Genomic DNA, 22,431 nt, shown 5'->3' with positions numbered 1-22,431 from the left:
AAAAATGCCTTTGTGTTCTGGTCATGAGACTTCTACAGCAATAACTTGATTTGTTTAATAGTCGCTAGCAGAGAGTTCTGTAATACTTATGCGTAGAGAACCTCAGTGAAAAAAGAAGCAGGACTCTATCTGTTAAAATGCAGTTGATTGAGATAAGGTGTTTTGTTTAAAAAGAAAATTACCTTACAGTCAAAGGGAGTTGTGCTGCTGTTGACTGCTTCCATCTAGCAGTTCATGACCCTCCTTTGAACATGTGGAAAGACACTGGTCAAGAAAGAAGTGACTTTCAGGTGGGAAAGGCCCATGAAGGTGAACAGTTTGATGGTAGTCCTGAATTCCTTGTGTGTTCTTGATGCCACTTTATGCATCTTTTTTTCTTCTCTGCTGTGCTTTAAACAGTGGTAGGAAGCAAGAAACAAATTTAGGAAAACTTGGTTATGAAAACAAAACACCCCTAAATTTTGAAGAGGCCTCCTTATGTAGATGTCTTTCCCAAAGCTGGCTTTATGGATATTTGATGCTTACAAACAGTAAGATTTGTAACTGCCTTAGAGCCTTTAAATATCAGATTGTCAACCATATCAGATATCATTCTGACTCTAGGTGTTTTGTAAAAGTAGTCTTTTCACAGAAAGCATTCATTTTAAGACTCGATACAGTGAGCTCTCTTTTCTTTGGCAATCCCATACAATATTTTATATGATGTAGTAGCCAATTTTGAATTACATTTGCATTTCAGCCAAGTACTGTCTTGTTTTTCCAAGTGCAGCTTGAGCATGCACATACGGAGGAAAGGTTTTGTGTGTAGAAAAGTCCAGTCTAATAGCAAGAGCAATAACTTGTTACTGATTTGTCGTGGTTTAATCTCAGTCGGCAACTAAGCACCACGCAGCCGCTCGCTCACTCCCCCCCATCCGGTGGGATGGGGGAGAGAATTGGAAGAGCACAAGTGAGAAAAACTCGGGGGTTGAGATAAAAACAGTTTAATAATTGAAATAAAATGATAATAATATAATAATAATAATACACAAAACAAGTGATGCACAGTACAATTGCTCACCACCTGCCGACCGATGCCCAGCCAGTCCCCGAGCAGCAGCCCCCCCAGGCCAGCTTTCCCCAGTTTATGTACTGAGCATGACGTCACATGGTATGGAATGTCCCTTTGGCCAGTTTGGCTGTGCCCCCCTCCCAGCTTCTTGTGCACCTCCAGCCTTCTCAGTCGGTAGAGCATGGAAAACTAAAAAGTCCTTGGCTAGTGTAAGCATTACCTAGCAACAACTAAAACATCGGTGCCTTATCAACTTTGTTCTCATCCTAAATCCAAAACACTGTACCAGCTACTAGAAAGGAAATTAACTCTATCCCTGCCGAAACCAGGACATGGTTTCAAATAGCAATGGCATTTCAAATATGTTGTATTCATTTAGCTTCTAGACTTCACAAATGCCATTACATTTTTCCGACTGTACCAGATGAGTGTTACATTCTCCTAGAGACCTTGCTGATTGTTGCTAATACAATTTTTCCATTTCTCATTTGAAAATTTGTAGCCTTTTTAGTATGTTTGTGTGCTACTATTAAAAAAAAAAAATAAAAAATTATGTGCCCTGAATTAATATCTATAGAATACATCTATAGGATACTAGAATGCACTTGTAAAAACAAGATTTTTACACAAGACTTGTTACATCAGAAAGTAAGTAGTTGGCATTGCATTTCTGAAGGTGAAGTTGTAAATTGGATTCTACTAACTGCTTTTTCAGGCATGCATTTATATTGCTACTGTACCATTCTGAGTAATCCTGGTGCATGCAACTGTTGACTTCAGAGCAAGGCTGTCATCTTGCAGTGGTGGAGATTATTATTATTAGTGAGCAAGTAGTTTCAAAGTCCTGTCTAAAACTAGGTGTTGAATTATTTGCAAGATCTGGGTATGTGATACACTGTATGTTTGGAGGATGGGGGGCAAAAAACCTGACCTGTATTACAGGTGTGGGAGCATAACCTCAGGCAAAGTAAAATTGAGGGGAGACTAATGTGGTGTCTTGGTATAAGACTATTAGCCTTGGTTATCTTTGCTCTGCATGTTGTTTAAATTAGTTCATGATGTAAAGAAAAATGTCCTTTAGGAAGAAGTACTTTTAAGAACTTTTAAGTTGTGTGTGCTCAGGGACCCAGGGTCTCTGCCCGGGCTGAGGGATGTGGCTGCCACTTTTCTATTGGCAGGTTCAACCAGTAGTGAAACTGAGCAGGTAGCCTAGAGACAGACAGACACACACACAACACTGACATGGCTGGTTACAGACTGCCACAGACAAGATGCTGCCTTCAACAGCACCTACATATAGGACTCATGTAAAACCTAAGCATAGACAGCCAAGTCCCCTTCCTCCTCTTCGGCTGGTAGAGATAGGAGTTCACTAGTGAAAGCACACACACATTTGTGGATCCCTCAAGTACTGGCACAGTTCCTCTGTCTGTCTGGTACCCCGCCTGAATCCTGGGCCCTCTTACCCACTTCACAGGTCCCCTACTTGTCAGCTAGTCCAGCTTGTTGCTTGCTAGCAAGCATGCAGCACTCACACACTTGTCCCATAGGCACTCTACATTTGCAAGTCCCCTGGGCATACCAGCATGGACCCTTGCCAGCCTAAGACGCCAGCCCAGACCCGAGGTCCCCCCCTGCTTGCCAGCTAGTCCAGCTTGAAGTTTGCTAGCGAATTCACATGCACACCAGATTTGGGGAAGATAGACACTTGCCCTCTGCCCCCCTGCCCCAGCAGTTGGCATCAGGCATGTGGGCTGTGACCCATTGTCCTGTTCCAGCCACTGGCACTGAGCCCCTCACTCTCCTTACGGTGGTCCTCCCCAGTAGCTGGTTTTCAGGACACACACCATTCCTGCCCCAGTGGCTGGAGGCAGAGACCCCAACTCACTCCGGTAGCTGACACCACAGGCTGTGGAGCGACTACAGCCCTGGTCTGACTCCAGTAGTTGGCACCAAATTTCACTCACACACACACAGGTCTTACCAGTAGCTGGCACTTGGTCCTTGCAGCACATGGGATAAAGAGTGAGATTACGCAGAGAGATAGTTAAGAAAAGATTTAATAAGAAGATAGGACAGACTGCGGTGATCAGGTGCAGGGCTCAGCCAGACAAGCATACTGACAAGCTCGTTTTAGATGCAACTAGCCCCTTTTATAACCTTTTTTGTCTACCCCCCTTCTTCGTTTCTCCCTGTTTCTCCTTCCCCTGCACATTCCCTCATCAGCTGGCATAGTTCCACTGACCCCCCTCCAAAATCCTGGACCCTCAGGTTTGCATCCTTATCAGTTACAAAGTCCCAGGTTTGCCTGAAGTTTCTTGATAGCCCATCAATTAGTGTAACTGACCAGGTTTGTTTCTGGTTATTGTCTTTGTTAATGCTAATTTGTCAGGTTTTATGTCTCTGTATTTGTCCCCCTCCCTTCCCTTATCCTCCCAACTGAAAAAAAAATAATTTCTCGCATTCCACATATCCTTACCAATTAGTGTGACTGACCAGGTTTGTTCTCATCACAACCTTCTTTATCGTGTGTTGGTCTCTATGTTCTTGTTTATGGCTCCTTTGGCCAGATACCCTTAAAGGAGCAGATGCTATCCTTCCACATACCCTTATACTATGTTCTAGTGTTGTAATTTGAGATAGTTTGGATTGGTATAGATTTTTCCAGTGTGTATTAATGAGCATATAAATATCATGTAAGCACATACTGGCAAAAGAGTAGAGTTGACAAAATGTGCTTTGCACATGGCATGCTATAAAGTCAAAACTAAAATTGGGATTTGAGTTTTCTTGGGGTTGTTTGTGGGTGTGGAGTTTTTTTTTAATAGCTTAAAAGTTGCTAGGTTGTTTTCAGTTGTAAGTTGAAATATTTTTTTGTAGGCATTTCTATTTTTGAGGAAATACTCACTCCAATAGAGGTTACTCCTGTATGGTGAATTCCTGCTGAAAGGGAAGGAGTTTGGAGAAAAACATCTAATGGCTGAAGACAAAATGATCCTAATGGGTTCAGTTACAACTTGCAGTCATCGCTTGAGTAAAGGAAATTAGATTCCGTGGATGCAGTTTTAAATAGCCTGTTGAATTGTAAGCATTTTAGCTGAGGTGTTGGACCTGCTACCTTGTGGGGGGGGGGGGGGAAACCCCAAAAAAAACCAAAACAAAAAAACCACCCTGCCTTGATTTGCATAACTTTGCCTCCTGTTAGTTGTCTTGAAAGCACATTATCTTTTACTTAAAAATGCAAAGCCCTAGGGGAGTAATTGGAGAGAAAACATTGGCACCTGTTTAGGTGTTTTTTCTAAAGAAATATTAATGTAGCTTTACCCTGAGATAATGAACTCTGAAGATCAAGGCTTAGTAAGTAAGCTAGATTGAGGGACAGTGGTTTGTCTCCCACTGGATGGAAATAGGCTCATCATATGAGATGGTCAGAATAAACATTTGGTTTTAAAATGCATGGTTTGTTTTGGTATTTTTAAATGTATCAAATATATTTTACAGGCAACTTTTTAAATAACACTTTATTTCATTCTAAGTACACTTCCCTTTAGCTAGATAATTGCATAGTCTAATGCACATGACTCCAAGATGACAAGAATCCCTAACAAAGATAAAGTATTTCAAATGGTACGTAGAGCTTTCAAGCATGGTCTTCATAGATTCATAGAATAGCCCAGGTTGGAAGGTACCTCAAAAGATCATCTGGTCCAACCTTTCATGGGAAAGGGAGCCTAGATGAGATTATCTAGCACCCTGTCCAATCGCATCTTGAAAACCTCCAGCGATGGGGACTCTACCACATCCCTGGGGAGGTTGTTCCAGTGAATGATTGCTCTCACTGTAAAATACTTCTTTCTTATATCGAGATGAAACCTTTCCTGGTGCAACTTGTAGCCCCTTGTCTTCTCCACGTGACACCTTGTGAAGAGAGAGCCTCTGTCCTTTTTGTACTTAAGTACTGGAATACTGTGATGAGGTCCCCCCCCTGCGCCTTCCCTTCTCCAGGGAGAAAAGACCTAACTCCTGCAGTCTTTCCTCATAGGGCAGATTCTCCAGCCCTTTGATCATCTTTGTGGCCCTCCTTTGGACCCTCTCCAGCCTGTCCGTGTCTTTCTTGAATTGTGGGGACCAGAACTAGATACCATACTCCAGGTGCAGCCTGACAAGTGCTGAAGAGAGTGGGATGATCACGTCTCTATCTCTTCTAGTAATGCCCCTGTGGATGCAGCCCAGGATCCCATTTGCCCCCATTGCTGCAGTGGCACACTGCTGAATCATGTTCAGCTTGTTGTCCACCAGGACCCCCAGGTCCCTTTCAGCAAGGCTGTTCCCCAGCCACACAGATCCTAGCCTGTACTGGGCTTTTTGGTTATGTTGTCCCAGGTGCAGGACTCTGCACTTATCTTTGTTAAACTTCATACTGTCCTTGTTAGTCCACTCTTCCAGCCTGTCCAGGTCTCTCTGTAAGATGGCTCTCCCTTCTGATGTGTCCACCTCACCACCCAGTTTGGTGTCATCAGCAAACTTGGTGAGGGTGCTTTCAGTCCCATCATCCAGGTCATTTATGAAGATGTTGAACAGTGTGGGGCCCAATATCGATCCCTGGGGGACCCCACTTGTGACAGGCTGAAGCCTGAGTAAAAAAACATTGATCACCACCCTCTGAGTGTGGCCTGTTAGCCAATTTCCTCGCAGACCACCCATCCAGTCTGTACCTTGCCAGTTTGTCCAGGAGAAGGCTGTGGGAAACAGTGTCGAACACTTTGCTGAAGTCCAGGTAAACAACATCCACTACTCTCCCCATGTCAACAGAAGATGTTATTTTGGTTTAGAAGGTGATCAGGTTAGTCTGGCAAGATTTGCCTTTGGTAAATCCATGTTGGCTTTTCCCAGTCACCTGCTTCATTAGGTTTGTGATAGTTTCTAGGAGGACTCATTCCATTACTTTCCCAGGGACTGAAGTAAGACTAATGGGCCTGTAGTTTCCTGGGTCTTCTTTTGGGCCCTTGTAGATGGGTATGACACTTGCCCTCTTCCAGTCATTAGGGACATCCCCCGATCTCCATGACTTTTCAAAGATTATAGACAGTGGCCTTGCAATGATGTCAGCCACTTCTCTTTAACACCCTGGTGTGGATTCTGTCCGGGCCCATAGATTTATGTGGGTTGAGCCCTTGCAAGAGGCTGCAGACCAGCCCTTCCTCTATTACTGGTGCGTCGACTGTGATCTGGGGTCCAGCTACGCTGGTCAGGACAGAGGCAAAGAAGGTATTGAGAACCTCTGCCTTATCAGCATTATTAGTGACTAGTTTCCCTGCCCTGTTTAGCAATGGGCCTATGTCTTCCCTGTGTTTCTGCTTACTGCTCGCATACCTGAAGAACCTTTTCTTGTTGTTCTTGACATCTCTGGCCAATTTCAGTTCTAGCTGAGCCATAGCCTTCCTGACTGCATGCCCTAGCAAGGTTCTTGTAGTCCTTGATGGCTATTTGGCCTCCTTTCCACAGCCAGTAGGCTTCTTTTTTCTTTTAAGCACAGCCAAAAGTTCACTGTTAAGCCAGGGTGGTCTCTTGTTCCGCCTTCTTCCTTTGTACGGGATTGTGGTGGGTTGACCAAGCCACTCTGTCACTTCCCCTCCTCAGCAGGACAGGGAGAGAAAATAAGATGAAAAACTCGTGGGTTGAGATAAAGGCAGTTTAATAAAGAAAAGCAAAGGCCATGCGTGGAAGCATAGCAAAGCAAAAAGACTTATTCTCTACTTTCCATCGGCAGGTGATGTCCAGCTGCTTTCTGGTAAGTAGGGCCTAAGTACAGGTAGCAGTTGCTTTGGAAGACAAATGCCTTAATAATGAATGCCCCCCCCTCCTTTCTCTTAGCTTTTATTGCTGAGCATGATGGATGTCATATGGTATGGAATATCTCTTTTTGGTTAGTTTGGGTCAGCTGTCCTGGCTATGTCCCCTCCCAACCTCTTGCCCACCCCCAGCCTACTGGCCTTTGGGGGTGGGGGAGTTGGAGAGACAGCCTTGATGCCAAAACATTGATGTGTTATCAACACCTTTCTAGCTACAAATACAGAGCATAGCACTGTGAGGGCTGCTATGGGGAAAGCTAACTCCATCCCAGCCAGACCCAATACAGAAGTATAATTCTGCACTTTAGAAATACAAAGGGATATATTTTGTCTTTAAGCTATTGTTAGTAACTAGTAATATCCAAAGATTGATGTTTAAGAATAAATACGCATATAAACATTCTTATGCCACTACTTAAATGTGGTGTTTTGTGTGCTGATTGAAAATGTGCATATGCTCCTTTTCATGAGAGAGTATTTTGAAAAACAGATCAGTTTAAAAAAAAAAAGTTATTTATTTGTTTGATCTTTGGTGCTTTTTAACTCGCATGTTTTGACAAATTTCACTTGTATGTCTACATTTGGTTTTTTGTTTTCTTTTCTTGTGATGTTTTAAGCATGAAAATGTTGCATGTAAATAGAAAGCTGAAATTTCAAGTTGTAAATGCAAATTTTATAAATTATTGTTAATTCCTAGTAGGTTTGTGCAGTGTCAGCTGTTAAGTCATGTCAGAACTGAAGAGACCACCAAAAGCAAGATCATAATTAGTGATGTAATTTTAAGGTATAATGTCTTGTGAAATGTCACGCCATCATGTGGCTTAACGTCTGTTAAACGGAGAAGCTCTTGTACTATCTGACGGCTCAAATACATACGTTACTATCCTTGTGGTTTGGTAATGCCTTTTCTTTTTGGATTATTATAGCAAGTTCCAGGGGATTTCTTTAAAACTGATGCAGTATTGTTTTTTCTTCCCCTGCAGTTTAAAAAGAATTAAAAATATTATCCCTACTATATGAAGGTGTTTTTAAAATGTTTTTTAAAAAAAAATACTTCAGTACTTTTTTTTTAAACACACTGACTTGTTATTAACTTATTCCTCTGCAGGGTGTGATAGGTGTACAGCTGGTGGTTACCATGGTAATGGCTAGTGTCATACAGAAGATCATACCTCACTACTCTTTTGCTCGTTGGCTTCTCTGTAGTGGCAGGTAAGATAAGAAAAAGTTGCTGCACTGTGTTTGAATATGGTAACATAATTACGCATTAGAGTAGAAACAGTAAAGTGAACTAATTTAAATTACACTTTTTTGAAAAAATAATTCATCTGCTATTCTTGAATTTCAGTAAAACTACAGTGTTGTGACACTGGATTTACAGGCTCAAAGTGTAAGACAGTGTTGCTGTAAAAGAACAGACTTAAGTTTGTTGCTTTAATCATATTGGTCAAAGTTAGCTGCCATCCAGCTCTTATTTTTTTAAAGGCATAAGCCACATTTTAATATTAAAAAGCTAAATTGAATACAAGACACTGCAAGAACAGAAGGATTTTTTTCTCTGCACTGCCTCAGTATTTTTAATAATCTGTCTGCTGATTAGCCTTGCATATAAAGAGTACTTAGGTACTTACTAAAAATTATGTTTTAATATTTCATAGGACAGGATTAGTATAAATGTTATGAAGTAGCATATTGACAATAGATCAAATAGATGAGTTGCAAGAGGAGCATTCCATATGTGACTATCCATAATAACTAAAACCACCAGCTGTTTTATATATAAATCAGTATCTTAAAAACCAAACAAAAACATAGACACTTTTCTCTTCCTGGAAGAAAAGACAACACTCTGTGTGATTAGAAAGTAGTATGCTGTCTTTTATAATCATGGAAAATTTTGGAATATCAAATCTCTACTTTTTTTTGCAAAAGGTTGAGAGGCTTTTCTAAGTGAGGTTGTCTGAAATATCTACATGAGATAGCCCTCCCATTTGTGGAGGGCGGATAAACACATAACCATTCAAAAATAGAAAAGCCAGGAACTTGTAAGTGACCAGTTCATTTCAAGATGCCTGTATGTGTACATTCCAAGTCCTAAAAAGGAATTGTTAGAATGGATAGATGTAAGGTAATTATTCATTTACAGAATGAACAGGTATCATTGAAAAGTTATTTACTTAAATTTGAAAAGAAATATAAATGTTTTCAACAGTAAATCTGTGCTGTTTTCAGAGCTTGAACAGAATTTTAATAATCATATTAACTGAATTCAATTAATTGGCAGCTCAGGTATTTGCATAGACTTTTGCATTTTTAACTAATAAATCAATCTCTACCAAAATGTTGCTTTTAAGGTTCTCAGCTACTTCTGTCCTATTTTTTGGGCCATTTTAAGAAGAGAGAAGAAAACTGATGTTTTGTTGGTCATTAATGAATGACCTTCATTCGATTTAACTAGGGAATATCTGTGCTGCTGTTGCTATTCAAACTAATTCAGATATGTCAAAGCTATAGTTCTGGGACCTCAGCTTTAACTATACATAAGCTGGAGCAGATATGAACTCCAAATTTTTAATTCTACCTTTATTAAAATGTTTGTTTAAATCTCTTGGTTTTGAGATTTCAAACACAAGGTATGTAGGGTTTATTAATTAGACTCATACTGTTAGTTATCACTGAATCACTTGCAGTTTAGTTCTACAGCGTAATTATATCGTAGTTGTGGTTTAAGCATCGTTGATTTGTGCTAGTACACTAGAACACACAGAACAAGAATTTTTCTCTGCTGCTGTATTAGGTACTATATGTCTATCTGTAGGAAAGATTGTAAGAAAAAAAAGCTTCCAACACAAGTGATTTGCATGATTGAAAGGGGTCATCAGTTACTTGTGGTTCACTCAGTATGTCAAGTTCAAATCTGGGAGATAATGAATGACAAAGCAGAAGACTATTTCTGTGCTTTACCACACTTTCTCTAGATCATATAAAAGTTAAGAAATAAAAAAGTATCTTGGTAATTTGTCTTTTTGGATGGAAAGGTAGCTGCTCTGACTTTTTTTTACTTAATTCTCAGTCTTACAATGTCTCTGTTTTATATCAAAGTTCTTTTGCAAAAACAGCAAAAGTTTCATCTAGGACCACATATGATGAAAATGAAAGAATTAAATAACTTTCACTCTTACAGATCCCTTAAGAAAAACAAAACAAAATTCAGTGGCGCCCCCCCCCCATGTCAAGTCTGGGTTTGTTTGGGGAGGTGGGATTTTTTGGGGGGGGTTGTGGGAGGGGGTCTTTTTGTTTTTTTTTTTTTGTGGGGTGTGGGTGTTTGGGTTTTTTTTAGTGTTTGAACTGGCAGTGAATTCCTTCAGGGGAAACTTGTAATATTCAATGTTTTGAATTAGTGCAAGCTAATAATATACTACAGTAAACTCCTATTGAACAAATTCCAGCATGAGTCAAATATTTAGCACGATAACACCTACTGATACAGACTATGTGGAAACACCTATTAAACACATTGTGTTCTTTATAGCATTGCCAGCTTGAACCCTTGCTTAGCCATTATACTAACTTTTAAACGATTTTAGGATGATATCAATGAGCTCTGCGCAAGTGCCTGTTAAACACTTCATTATACCACAATTGAACTTCCAAAATTGGGAGTTTCTCCTAAAGCATGCATTGCATTTTTGTCCCACCATTGTTCTTCCTTTCAACCTTCTTATATCCCCCGCTACGGTTCAGTTTAGTGTCAAAGACACCAAGCTGAGTGGTGCAGTTGATTCACTGAAGGGAAGGGATGCCATCCAGAGGGACCTGGACAGGCTTGAGGAGTGGGCCCATGTGAACCTCATGAAGTTCAACAAGGCCAAGTGCAAGGGCCTCCACCTGGGTCAGGGCAATCCCCAGTATCAATACAGGCTGGAGGATGAAGGGATTGGGAACAGCCCTGCAGAGGACTTGGGGGTACTGGTGGATGAAAAGCTGGACATGAGCCAGCAATGTGTGCTTGCAGCCCAGAAAGCCAATCGTATCCTGGGCCGCATAAGAAGCGTGGCCAGCAGGTCGAGGGAGGTGAATCTCCCCCTTTACTCTGCTCTGGTGAGACTCCACCTTGAGTACTGCATCTAGCTCTGGGGTCGCCAGTACAAGAAAGACATGGACCTGTTGGAGCAGGTCCAGAGGAGGGCCATGGAAATGATGAGAGGGCTGGAACACCTCTCCTATGAGGAAAGGCTGAGAGAGTTGGGGTTGTTCAGCCTGGAGAAGGGAAGGCTCTGGGGAGACCTTATTGTGGCCTTTCAATACTTAAAGGGGGCTTATAAGAAAAATGGAGAAAGACCTTTTACCAGGGCCTGTAGCGACAGGACAAGGGGCAATGGTTTTAAACTGAAAGAGGGTAGATTTAGATTGGACTTAAGGAATAATTTTTTACGATGAGGGTGGTGAGACACTGGAACAGGTTGCCCAGAGAGGTGGTGGATGCTCCATCATTGGAAACGTTCAAGGTCAGGTTGGACGGGGCTTTGAGCAACCTGATCTAGTTGAAGATGTACCTGCCTGTGGCAGGGGATTGGACTAGATGACCTTTAGAGGTCCCTTCCAACCCAAGCCATTCTATGAATCTTCTACCTCCTTCCCCTATCCCGAGTGGCGCAGGGGTATGGGGAATGGGGGTTGCGGTCAGATCATAACAGGTTGTCTCTGCCGCTTGTTCCTCCTCATGCTTTTCCCCTTCTCCAGCGTGGGGTCCCTCCCATGGGCTACAGACCTTCAGGAAAATCTTTGGTGTGGGCTTTCCACGGGCTGCAGCTTCCTTCAGGGTACATCCACCTGCTGTGGTTAGGGGTCCTCCACAGGCTACAGTGTGGATATGTGCTCCAGCGTGGACCTCCATGGTCTGCAGGGGGACAACCTGCCTCACCATGGTCTTCACCATGGCTGCAGGGGAATCTCTGCTCCGGTGCCTGGAGCACCTCCTCCCCCTCCTTCTTCACTGACCTTGGTGTCTGCATAGTTGTTTCTCTTCCCCCCCCCCCCCCCCACTTCTCTCTCACAGCTGCTGCACAGCATTTTTTACCCTTTCTTAAATATGTTATCACAGAGGTGCTACCAACGTCACTGCTTGGCTTGGCCTTGGCCAGTGGTGGGTCCGTTTTGGAGCTGGCTGGAACTGGCTCTGTCTGACATGGGGGCAGCTTCTGGTGTCTTCTCAGAGAGTCCACCCCTGCAGACCTCCCCCCCCCCCCCCCCCCCAAACCTCCCCATGTAAACCCAATATAGAAAAACAAATATTTTTCTATGCTACAGTTAAATACCTTTAATTTACAAATATCTATGCTTTTGTAAGCTGTGCTGTTCATTTTTTCTTCTTTCTAGTAAGAGTTAAAGATATCACTGTTGTGGTTTTTAGGACAGGAATGTAGATGTTAAGATTTGGTCTGTGTAAGAAAAAAAGACTGGTTACAGTTACTCCATAATAGCTGTTGCAGATTTTTTAAAAAATTACTCTTTTTTGAGAAGAGTAGTTATCCTTAATAAAATCATTTAGAACATGATTCTCATAGGTAATTGAAATGATATAGTGACCTTTTTCCAATATATGTACAGCCTTTTCTGCTGTGGTTGATGACAACTTGAAAATTTGGTGTTTTAAGAAGCGCAAGTGCTTTCACTTGAATGGTGCGTTGATAGTTGCAAACCTTTCTAATTATGAGCATGTGTCTCTTATGCTGAAGAGAATTGAAGTTTAGCTGTAATTGATCAGTTGAGACAGTGTTGCTACTTTAACACAAAGGTATTTTGGTTAGGTGCTGCAAATGACATGGTTTAGTGTGTGTGTGTATGTATGCATGTCGATATATAGTTTTCTTTTTAAAAAGCACTCTGAATTGCTCATACTGACATTTTTTTACTTGAGATTTTTTTTTTCTTTAGTTTACAATGGTATCAGCATCCTACTGAAGATGATCTAAGGCTTCTTGCAGGGAAACAAAGAGGCAAGAGCAAAAAAGATAGGTAAAAACGTGTTAAGTTTTTGGTGGTGGTGCGTGGTTTTTTTTTTTAATCCATATAACAACTTTACTGGCAAACTTCTGGTTTTGTGTGAGTCTAAAACTTCTTGCATATGATTGCTCTGCTTGCTTTGATTGCCACAGCTCTGTACTGAACTGTGTTCTTTCGGTTTAACAGAGCGCTTAACATTGCCCAAATTGTACAGAACTAGGTAATTCCCAGTCTCCAGAAGTGGTCTGTGACATTGCTAATTTGATGGCAAGAATTTTCTTAATGAATCTATTCATTTAGATGAAGACTGAGAATAGGAAATCTTATATACGGTTGAAGCTCTTCATCTTGAAGCAAGATGAGAAAAATTTGAGTATATTAGTTGAACACAGGATTACTGTGAGCCGCCACTCTTATGCAGCTGTGAAAAAGGTAAATGTGCTCCTAGGATATATTAGGTGAGGTATTTCCAGTAAAGAGAGAGGGAAACGTTAATCCTGTTGCACAAGGCCACTGATGTAGAACTTTATTTGGATTACTGTGTATGGTTCTGATCACTCATGTTCAAGAAAAATGAATTCAGACTCAAACAGGTGAAGAGAAGGACAGCTAGGATGACCCAGGAAACAGAAAGCCTATCTTACAAGAGGAGGCTAAAAGAGCTTGCCTTGTTTAACCTAGCAAAAAGAGTCCGAGAAGGATAGGATAGCTGTCTATCAACTTAAGCTGGAAACAGATTTCTGATCTTCAGTTATGAAGCTCTGGAACAGCCTCACCAGAAGTGTAATTGGGGCAAGAACCAAGACTGATCTTGAGGTGGTGGAGCTTGCTATGTTTATGCAAGATTTCTGAATTGGCTATGTTTAAAACAAATACCCAGTGACTTGCTTTTTGGTGACATAGGTGGTTTCCTTTGGTGGTTTTTTTTTTATTATTATTATTATTATTATTATTCCAATATAAACCGCTCTCTTAAAATTCTTGATGTTTAACTTTTGTGTTAATTCATAAACTGCACATATAACCTGTTCATCATAAAATCAAAGCTTTTTTTTTTTTCAGTTTCTTACTTAAGCTACATGGGTAGCAACCTTATTTGCCAAATGTTGGGCTAAAAAATTAAGCCTTTTCTTTAATATATAATGCTTCAATATTACACGTTTTGTCACAATATTCTTTAATATTCAGAAAATAATTTTATCCAAGTTTTCTGTAACAAATTGAAGCAAAATAGTTAATAGTATTACAATTTATAACTGTGCACTTAACCAGTGATATTTATTCATATTTAAAATAACTTCAGTTGCATAACTTTAAGTTACATGTTTCACCAATATGAGCCTTAAACAGGAAAACACAATCGCATTGCCAAATAATAATTGCACTTTACACCAAATGCCTTTCCTCAACCTTGGCAATCTTCTGCCATCCAAAGCATGCATATTCTCACTTTCACCAGGGCAATCATATGCTCTCTGCTGTGTGGAAGTATGGCATGTTAATGTGTACTTACATATGAGCTTAAATTTTGTAATCTTGGAAAAATTTACTGTGAAGCTTGGTAGAAAACTGTATCACAGTTCACCTATTTGCATTAAGTCCTCTTTTACCTGTTAAACTTTTGCATGTAATGTTTCAAATGTGGTGCTATGTTTTCATGTCTACACAGTCAAATTCTGTTGGTGTAATTTAATTGTTATGATTGGTGTATTTATCATAGTACGTTAATATCTAACCAAGAAAATACAGTTTTAATACGTGTATGTAGTTGTTTGTAATAAGGTAAATTTTATTGACAGATGGATATGAAACTTCAGAGGGAATCAGGATGGTAACGTGGAGACTTAAATGCTGCTTTCTTTACTTTGCTATTGTAACAATAGGATGTATAATAACCTTAATTTTCAGTCAGTGGATATACCTCTCTGTTCTCTGAAGAAGCTGCTTGTCAGGGCAGGCCCAAGACAAGAGACAGAGACGTAAGATTTGAACTGCTAGCCAGTTTTATTAGTTCTCCTGATAGCACAACAATGGCAGCTGAAGACTTAATATTTACAGAAGGTCATCTCCTTTGAACGGATACCTATGTAACCCTGACACTATCTCCCCTCTTCACCCAGGGTGTGCCCCCATATCCTCCATGGACCAAAATTAGCAGGATAACGGGCGCCCAGGAACCTCTGGGCCATGACCCACCCAATCAATCAAATACTGCAGGGTACCCCAGGATATCCTGGAATCCAAAATAGCCTGGACACGATATTCTCTCTGGCCCTGGACCATAACTGGAGATGGAGGTAGAGGTTGCCACTGATCTGGGTGAACAGGTTTTAACAGGGAGACGTGAACAATGGGTGAATATTGAGAGCGCATAGAAGGTGCAGACGAAATGCAACCGGATTTTATACAGGCCCAGGTAATGGTGGTCCAACTTAGAAGAAGGATGCACAGAACAAACATGTTCACCGGACAACCAAACATAGTCCCCAACCACAAAGTTCAGCGCTGGTCGCCGATGACTATCTGCATAGCCTTTGTAAGCAGCCTTTGCTTTTTCCAGCTGCTCTTGAAGAAACAACTGCATATACTGCAACCGCTCAAGGGGGTCCTCAGGAGAAAACCCCTGGACAGCCACTGGAGTAGCTGGATGGTCACGGGGATGAAAACCGTACTGTGCCTAAAAAGGGGTCTGCTGCGTGGAAGAGTGGACACTGCTGTTATGTGCAAATTCTGCCAACGGTAACAGAGAGACCCAGTCATCTTGATGTTAATTAATATAACAGTGGAGATACTGCTCCAGGATCTGGTTTACCTGCTCCATCTGACCATTAGACTGTGGGTGATAAAGGGTGGAAAGACGGAGTTGGACCCCCAGCAGGCCCATAAGCTGCCTCAAGAACTAGGCCCCTTCATCCATCACTACGCTATCTGTCAGACCATGACAGTGAAGCAATAGCTGCAAAACCAAGTGTGCAGTCTGAAGGGCCATGGGCAGCCTCTTTAGTGGAACAAAAATAGCTACCTTTGTAAACAAGTCCACTACCACAAGCACCGCTTGCTGTATGCCCCTGAGACACAGGCAAGTCCACAATAAAAGCCATTGAAATAATTTGCCATGGCTGCTCAGGAGTTTGTAAGGGTTGTAATAGTCCCCGTAGCCTCTACATCAGTCTCTTGGCCCTGGCACGGACATCGCAAGCCTGAACGTAGCTTGCAACATCAGCATGCACCATAGGCCACCAGTAGCTCTGTGTGACTTGATGCAGTCTTCTGATGACCACCATGCCCTGCTGTCAGTGCGTCATGACAGCGCTGAAGGACCTTGCGTGCGCAGCGGGTCGGCAGGGATATACAGCCGCTCATCGCGATACAGACAACCATCCTTCTCCTGCAGATTCTGTAAAGTATCCTCTGCCCAAAACTGCATGGCCAAAGGATCACCGGCCATCACCCGATGCACAGAACCAAGGTATTGGCTGGCACAGCCGCAAAAAAATTTTGCAGAGAGAAAAATGATAGGGGAGCAGATCTGCCTCAGCATCTCCCCCTGAGGCTTCCTGACGTGACTGGGCATCTGCCCTGCCATTCTGTTTACCCAGCCTGTAGGTGACAGTAAATGGAAACTGAGAGCAAAAAGTTGCCCAAGCAGCCAACTGGGAGAGAGGTGCTTCAGGTTCCTAAAATATTCCGTATTTCTATGGAACCAAAGGGGGCTCAGCAGGACCCACAAGAAGGTGCCTCCACTCGGCACATGCCTCCCCGATGGCCAACAACTCTTCATCCCAGGCATCATAATTCCTCTCTGCAGCAGTCAACTGGCAGGAGAAATAGGCACAAGGATGAAGCTGTCCATCCAGTGAACCACGCTGAGGAAGTACTGCCCTGATGGCATGGGCAGAAGCATCTGCCTCCAACACAAAAGGATGACTGGTATCCAGGTGGGCCAAAACTGGGACTGTCGTAAATGCCTGCTTCAAGTCGTCAAAGGCCCCCTGAACCTCATGTGTCTGCTGAAAAGGGACACCCTTATGAGCCAGTGCTGTGAGCGGAGCACCTTTTGAGCAAAATTCCAAGTAAAACGCTGATAAAAATTAGCAAAGCCCAAAAAGCGCTGCACACGCCACACACCCTCAAGGGAGACTGCCAACAAAGGCAGGCATCAATCTTTTTCATGTCCGTGCTCACGCCCTCGGGGGCAATTGAATAACCCAGGAAGTCTATACACTGTTGGAGGAAGGCATACTTCTCCAGCTTTGCATAAAGGCAGTGACGCCAAAGGTGGGAAAGAACCTCTTGAACATGAACAACATGTTCCTCCTACGTCCTTGAGTAAACTAAAATGTCATCCAGATGTGCAATGACATTATTGTCCAACAAGTCACAGAAAACATTGTTGACAAAGCCCTGAAAGGTAGCAGGGGCATTACACAGGCCAAAAGGTATCACACGATACTCAAAATGGCCATATGTGCAAACAAAGGCTGTTTTCCACTCGTTGCCCTGATGAACACAAATAAGATTATAAGCCGCTTTAGTAAACCAGCATGCCCCCTGTAAATGCTCCAACAACTCAGGAATGAGGGGCAGGGGGTACTGGGTTCTTGACGGCGATATTATTCAATCCCTGATACTCCATGCATGGCCTCAAGCTTCCATCCTTCTTTACAAAAATTATAGTGGCACCAAGGGAGGGAAGTGAAGTATTGAATAAAACCCCAGGCTAAACCGTCTTCAGTATAAGCCTTCAAGGCCACCATCTCTGGCTGTGACAGAGGACAGATATGGCCCGAAGGGAGAGGAGCGTCTGGGAACAGCTCGATGGAACAATCATACACCTGATGGGGGGGGGGGGGGGGGGGGGTGTGTTAAGGTCTCTGCTCGCTTTTGCTCAAGTCCTTAAATTCGGGCGGCAGCGCCCCCAACAGGCCAGCAGGTGGCTCGGGGGAGTTGGCGCTGCCGGCACGGGACAGCCGGCGGGCACTAGGGCCTGCTCGGAACCGTGGCCAGCAACAGCCACCGGCGCCGGGAGAGAGCGCTGTACCCCGCTGGCTGCGGCGGGAGGGGGGAGGCAGCAGCACCTCCCGCACTTCATCCACAGGAAGGTAAATTCGTCTCTGTGCCCAACCGACCACCGGATCGTGCCGGACTAACCAAGGCGTGCCCAGGATGATTGGATAAAAGGGCATAGAGAGGACAGAAAAAGAAATAAACCCCCAACATCCTGGGGCGACGGAGAGCTGCAGGAGCGGGGTCTGCCACTCAGTGGGACCACCGCCGTCGGGTTTCCCGTCAGTAGCAAAAATCGAGCAAGGGACAGATCGGCGCTCTATTGGCGCACGAGCCTTTTTTACAGACTCTGCAGAAATCATATTCCTACAAGAGCCAGAGTCCACCAGGGCCTCAGCAGCGACCGCTCTGCCGTCCGGGAGCGGAAGCGAGACCGACACCGTGAGGAGCGGGGCACCCGGGCTCGCCCCATCTACGCCGGCGGCGACCTCCCTTCCCGCGCTGGCCGGAGCTGTTTCTCGACCCCACAATACCGGGCGCTGAAAGGGAGAATTCAGAAAACAGTGGAAAATCCCAACTGTTCCCAAAGGTAGCCAAATCAACCGTCTCCTCGGCAGAGTCCTCAGCAGGGGGAGAGGGGGGCTGGGCAAACCCTGCCGCGAACAGCAGGGCGGAGGCGGGCAGGGCGGACTCGGGGAGGAGCCACCGCCGTCCGAGCTCCCGTCCCGGCCACACGGGCCCCACCCCCGGCACCGCCAGCATGGTGCCTGCCCCCCCGCCAAGCAGGGGGGGCGCCGGGAGGGAGCCGGGGCCCGAAACCGGAGCAGAACCAGGCAAGCGCAAAAGCTGCTCCGCTTCAGAAGCACGTTTAGTGGCAACCTGCAAAATCTTCCGGCGCCAGCCTTCGGGCTACCTCTGTACGGACATCGCCGGCCAGGCCGTGAATATAGAGCGGTAACAAAAGGTCATCCCCCCCCAATTCAGCTCCGACGACATGCGCAGGAAATCCGCGGTGTACTCTGCCACACTCTGCCCCCTCTGGCGCAGACTGAGCAGGGGGTTAAAAAACCCGAACGGGACAAAAGAAAGCTGGCCTTCGCGCGATCACCGGGAAAAGCACTATCCCAATTGGAAAACATAATCTAACTTCGTATTCTATATTATAAGACGTACTTTTGTTTGTACGGTATTTTAAAGACTATTTAGTAGAACTAGAAAAGGCCAACAATGATGACCAGAAGTAAGGCTTCCACATAAGGAGGAGTAGGCTAAGATTTACTAGTCTAGGAACTGATTGAGGGACGGTTTTGCTAGAGGTATGTATCCACTTTGCAAGAAGGTGGATAGGGAGTAATAAACTTACTGCCATGTTATACAAGGAGATGCTGAATTAAATTAGAGTAGGTTTAAGCACTTTTTAATTTGGGACACAAATTGTGGAACTTGCTGCTACGAGATACTTTGAAGGTCAACAGATTTCAGACTGGTTCAGAAAGGTATTCAACAAATTCATATAACTTATTAAAAATGATGGTTTCAGAGGTTGCAACCCCTGGCTCAGGTTATCCCCAAGTTGCTTAATGCTGGAAGCCAGTAAGGGTTTATCAGTGTGAGGATCAACCTTTGCTTGCCTTATTCTTTCCCTTTGTATAAGCAAATAACCACCTAGTATGATAGGAGTAAATGGATCTTTGTGTGATTCTTTATGAAGCTTCTGTATATTGCTGTCATGCTGTGCAGGAGTGGTTAAAACCTGGAACACAGCTTTGAACCCTGCCTCTGCATCACAATGTACTTAGCTTTGTTGCTTTGCCCAAAGAGAGCATGCTGGGTTATTACTTTTTAAATTGTATTAGTTTTCTAGGATTACTAATGCAGTGATACGTGTTTTGGGGCTTATTTTCATAAGCAGGATATGAATTGAAATAAGTATGGTATTTTTATGTTTCCTTTTAGATTAGAAAACTATCTTAAATTTGTCTTTGCTTGATGGCTAGTAGGATAGATCTTTCAAGGATCTAGGTTAGTCCAGCTCAGGTGACATACTTGCTAAGCACCCTATTGTGACAAAAGGACCCAATGCTATTTTGAAAATTTGATATTTATTTTTTCCTAACAACTTTGGTTATCTTCTGAGATCGATTATTGCTTGTTATTTCCAGTGAATGATCAATAAATTAACACTCCCAAGAACCTCAATGATTCTATGATTCTATGTCTTACTCATTTACTTACTTTCAATCCGAAGACTTTAACACTGCTGTCTTTTAGTCTACTAGCCTAGACCTCAACTGAAAAGTCCCAAATTAGCTTTGATTTTCTTCAGTTATGTTCTGCACTGTACCTGTAGTCATATCAATAAACTGTTAAAGCTGGGGGAACCAATTGGAACACCTGTCACAAAAATTCGTAACTGGCCCGTGCCAACCGAGGAGAGAGGCTAGGACACAAAGTATAGAATTATAAGGGTAAGTATTTATTCATGCGCATGAAGTGTCGCAGCCAGATTGGGGCACCCCGAATGTGGTTTTACACGGGGTTCTTATACCCTTCAAACATTCAGGTACAACACGATTTGACTAATCACTAACACCCATAGTACCGATTACTAATCATAGGAAAACTTTGCAAAGCAACTATATTTCTGCAGCATTCTTGCTGCTTGTCTATTGATCCAGACGTCCCTGGAGTCAGTCTTGCTATAGTTACTTATCTATGACGCCAGACGATGCTGGGAGGGTTTCAAAGACATGTCAGAGGGGCTAGGATGCTGGCGTTATCTTGGTTGTCCAGGGGTATCCTTTATCCTTCATGGGCAGCTCTAAGCTTCCAAGAAGCAAAGTCCTTCTTTCCAGGGCCGGGCTGTCCTTCAGTTTGTTTTACTTAAGCATGAACAATACCAAAGTCTCCAGTAAAATTCCACTACCTCATTACATCACAGTGTATAATGTGAACTAATATATATATAAACAAAGTTAATACACTTTCATACTATAAAGACTGATTGATATAATAGTTAGGAAAGGGAATTTTCACAACACACCCTATAGCTTCCTTCCTGTCTGAACAGTGAAGCTTCCTTTCAGAGGAAACCGGTGTGTTGGAGTAGATGGTGCCCACCAGATCCTGTCCTAATACATACTCAGGACATATATAGATGACATTTAGACCTGTATGTGTAACCACAGTAGTATTTCAGAGGCTTGCAAGGTGAAGCTAATAATTATTGACATACCTGGTTGTTTCTCAAGATATGTGCTTATTTGAACTTGAATTAATGCTTTTACCTAGCTAGATGAAAATGTTTGTACGTGGGGAAAAAAAATGGTCTGGTCTGCATACTACTTAAATTTGAAATGCTATTATGTAATGAACAAGTTAGTTTTGTTGTATCTGTGTGTATTTTATTTATTTACTTTTTTTTTTTTTACAGAAAATATAATGGTCATATTGAAAACAAGCCCCTAACCATTCCAAAAGACATTGATCTTCATCTGGAAACAAAGTCTGTGACTGAAAGGGACACTATAGGTAAGAATAAGTGGATGCAAACAACAACATATTATATCAAATATATCCTGATGTTGTTTTCTATCGAGTGTTTATTTGCAATAAATACTGGAATATCTTTTTTCAATAGATAATGAAAGAATAACAGTACAACTGATTATAAAGAAAGAAAGCGAGAAAGCAAAAATTAGGGCTAAATCTCTTTTGTTGTTCCATGGGTGACATCTTAATAGCAGTATTAGAAAAAAGGATGAGTAGGTGAAATCCAGCATAAAGCATATCTATTGCTGCATTAGGCATCCCTAGCAATATGAGACAACACCAAAAGGATCACATCACTCACTGTATTTGAAACAGACATAAAAATAGCTTTGTACAAGAAAATGATAACTGGCAGATGTTGAAACACACTTTCTGCTCTTCTAAAATAGGAAATGTTCTGTATCACTGAAACCTAGTTCTTTCACCCACACATCTGAAATTTTGAAGTAAAATATTTAGAAACCAAAAGTAATACTGCAGAAATACACAGCCTTTGTTTTGAAAGTTAATAGGCTTTTTTATAAATGCTAATTTTTGACTCCTTAAACATAGCCGATTTTTCTGTTACATAAAAGTCATATATGGATATGTATACATGTGATACATATTTTCCTCCTAGCCACATTTTTATATGCATGCATTGTATGCATAAATATAAAAAGATAGAAGGAAAGCATAGAGCTGAGCAGGAGATGTTGCAGCTTAAATTATCTAGGACAGTGCTGAAAAGACCTGTAACAGAAATGCACAGCTTTTTAAAACTGGCACGTAAGCAAAGCATTCACAATTTTCAATTAGTGTTATTTGCTTCAAGTAATAGTATTAATGGGTCTCCCTGAGAATAAAACAAGCATCAGTTTATAGATACTGATACAGTGTAGGGTTTAAGTATCTTTAAAAAGTTATATATGCAAATATATGTTAAATCTAACCAAATAGTTATTTCAAAATAAATATCAGACT

At 42.4% G+C, this 22,431-nt stretch overlaps 1 protein-coding gene across 2 annotated transcripts in view; it reads left to right on the top strand.

Annotated features, from left to right (window-relative positions):
• LOC143172016 (transmembrane protein 161B-like) overlaps window positions 1-22,431 on the top strand; it is a 50,432-nt gene that overhangs the window by 2,319 nt on the left and 25,682 nt on the right. The window contains exons 2-5 of one of the 2 annotated variants that reach the window (XM_076361227.1): window positions 6,822-6,842; window positions 8,012-8,115; window positions 12,841-12,921; window positions 21,350-21,447. In XM_076361227.1, coding sequence (XP_076217342.1) covers window positions 6,822-6,842; window positions 8,012-8,115; window positions 12,841-12,921; window positions 21,350-21,447 — 304 coding nt within the window. The remainder of the gene's footprint in view (window positions 1-6,821; window positions 6,843-8,011; window positions 8,116-12,840; window positions 12,922-21,349; window positions 21,448-22,431) is intronic. The other variant, XM_076361228.1, reaches the window with a different exon arrangement.

This window comes from Aptenodytes patagonicus, chromosome W (assembly GCF_965638725.1).
Source record: "Aptenodytes patagonicus chromosome W, bAptPat1.pri.cur, whole genome shotgun sequence".
NCBI classification, from domain to species: Eukaryota; Metazoa; Chordata; class Aves; order Sphenisciformes; family Spheniscidae; genus Aptenodytes; species Aptenodytes patagonicus.
The sequence above is the reverse complement of the archived record's forward strand: the minus strand, read 5'-3'. Positions and strand labels throughout refer to the sequence as shown.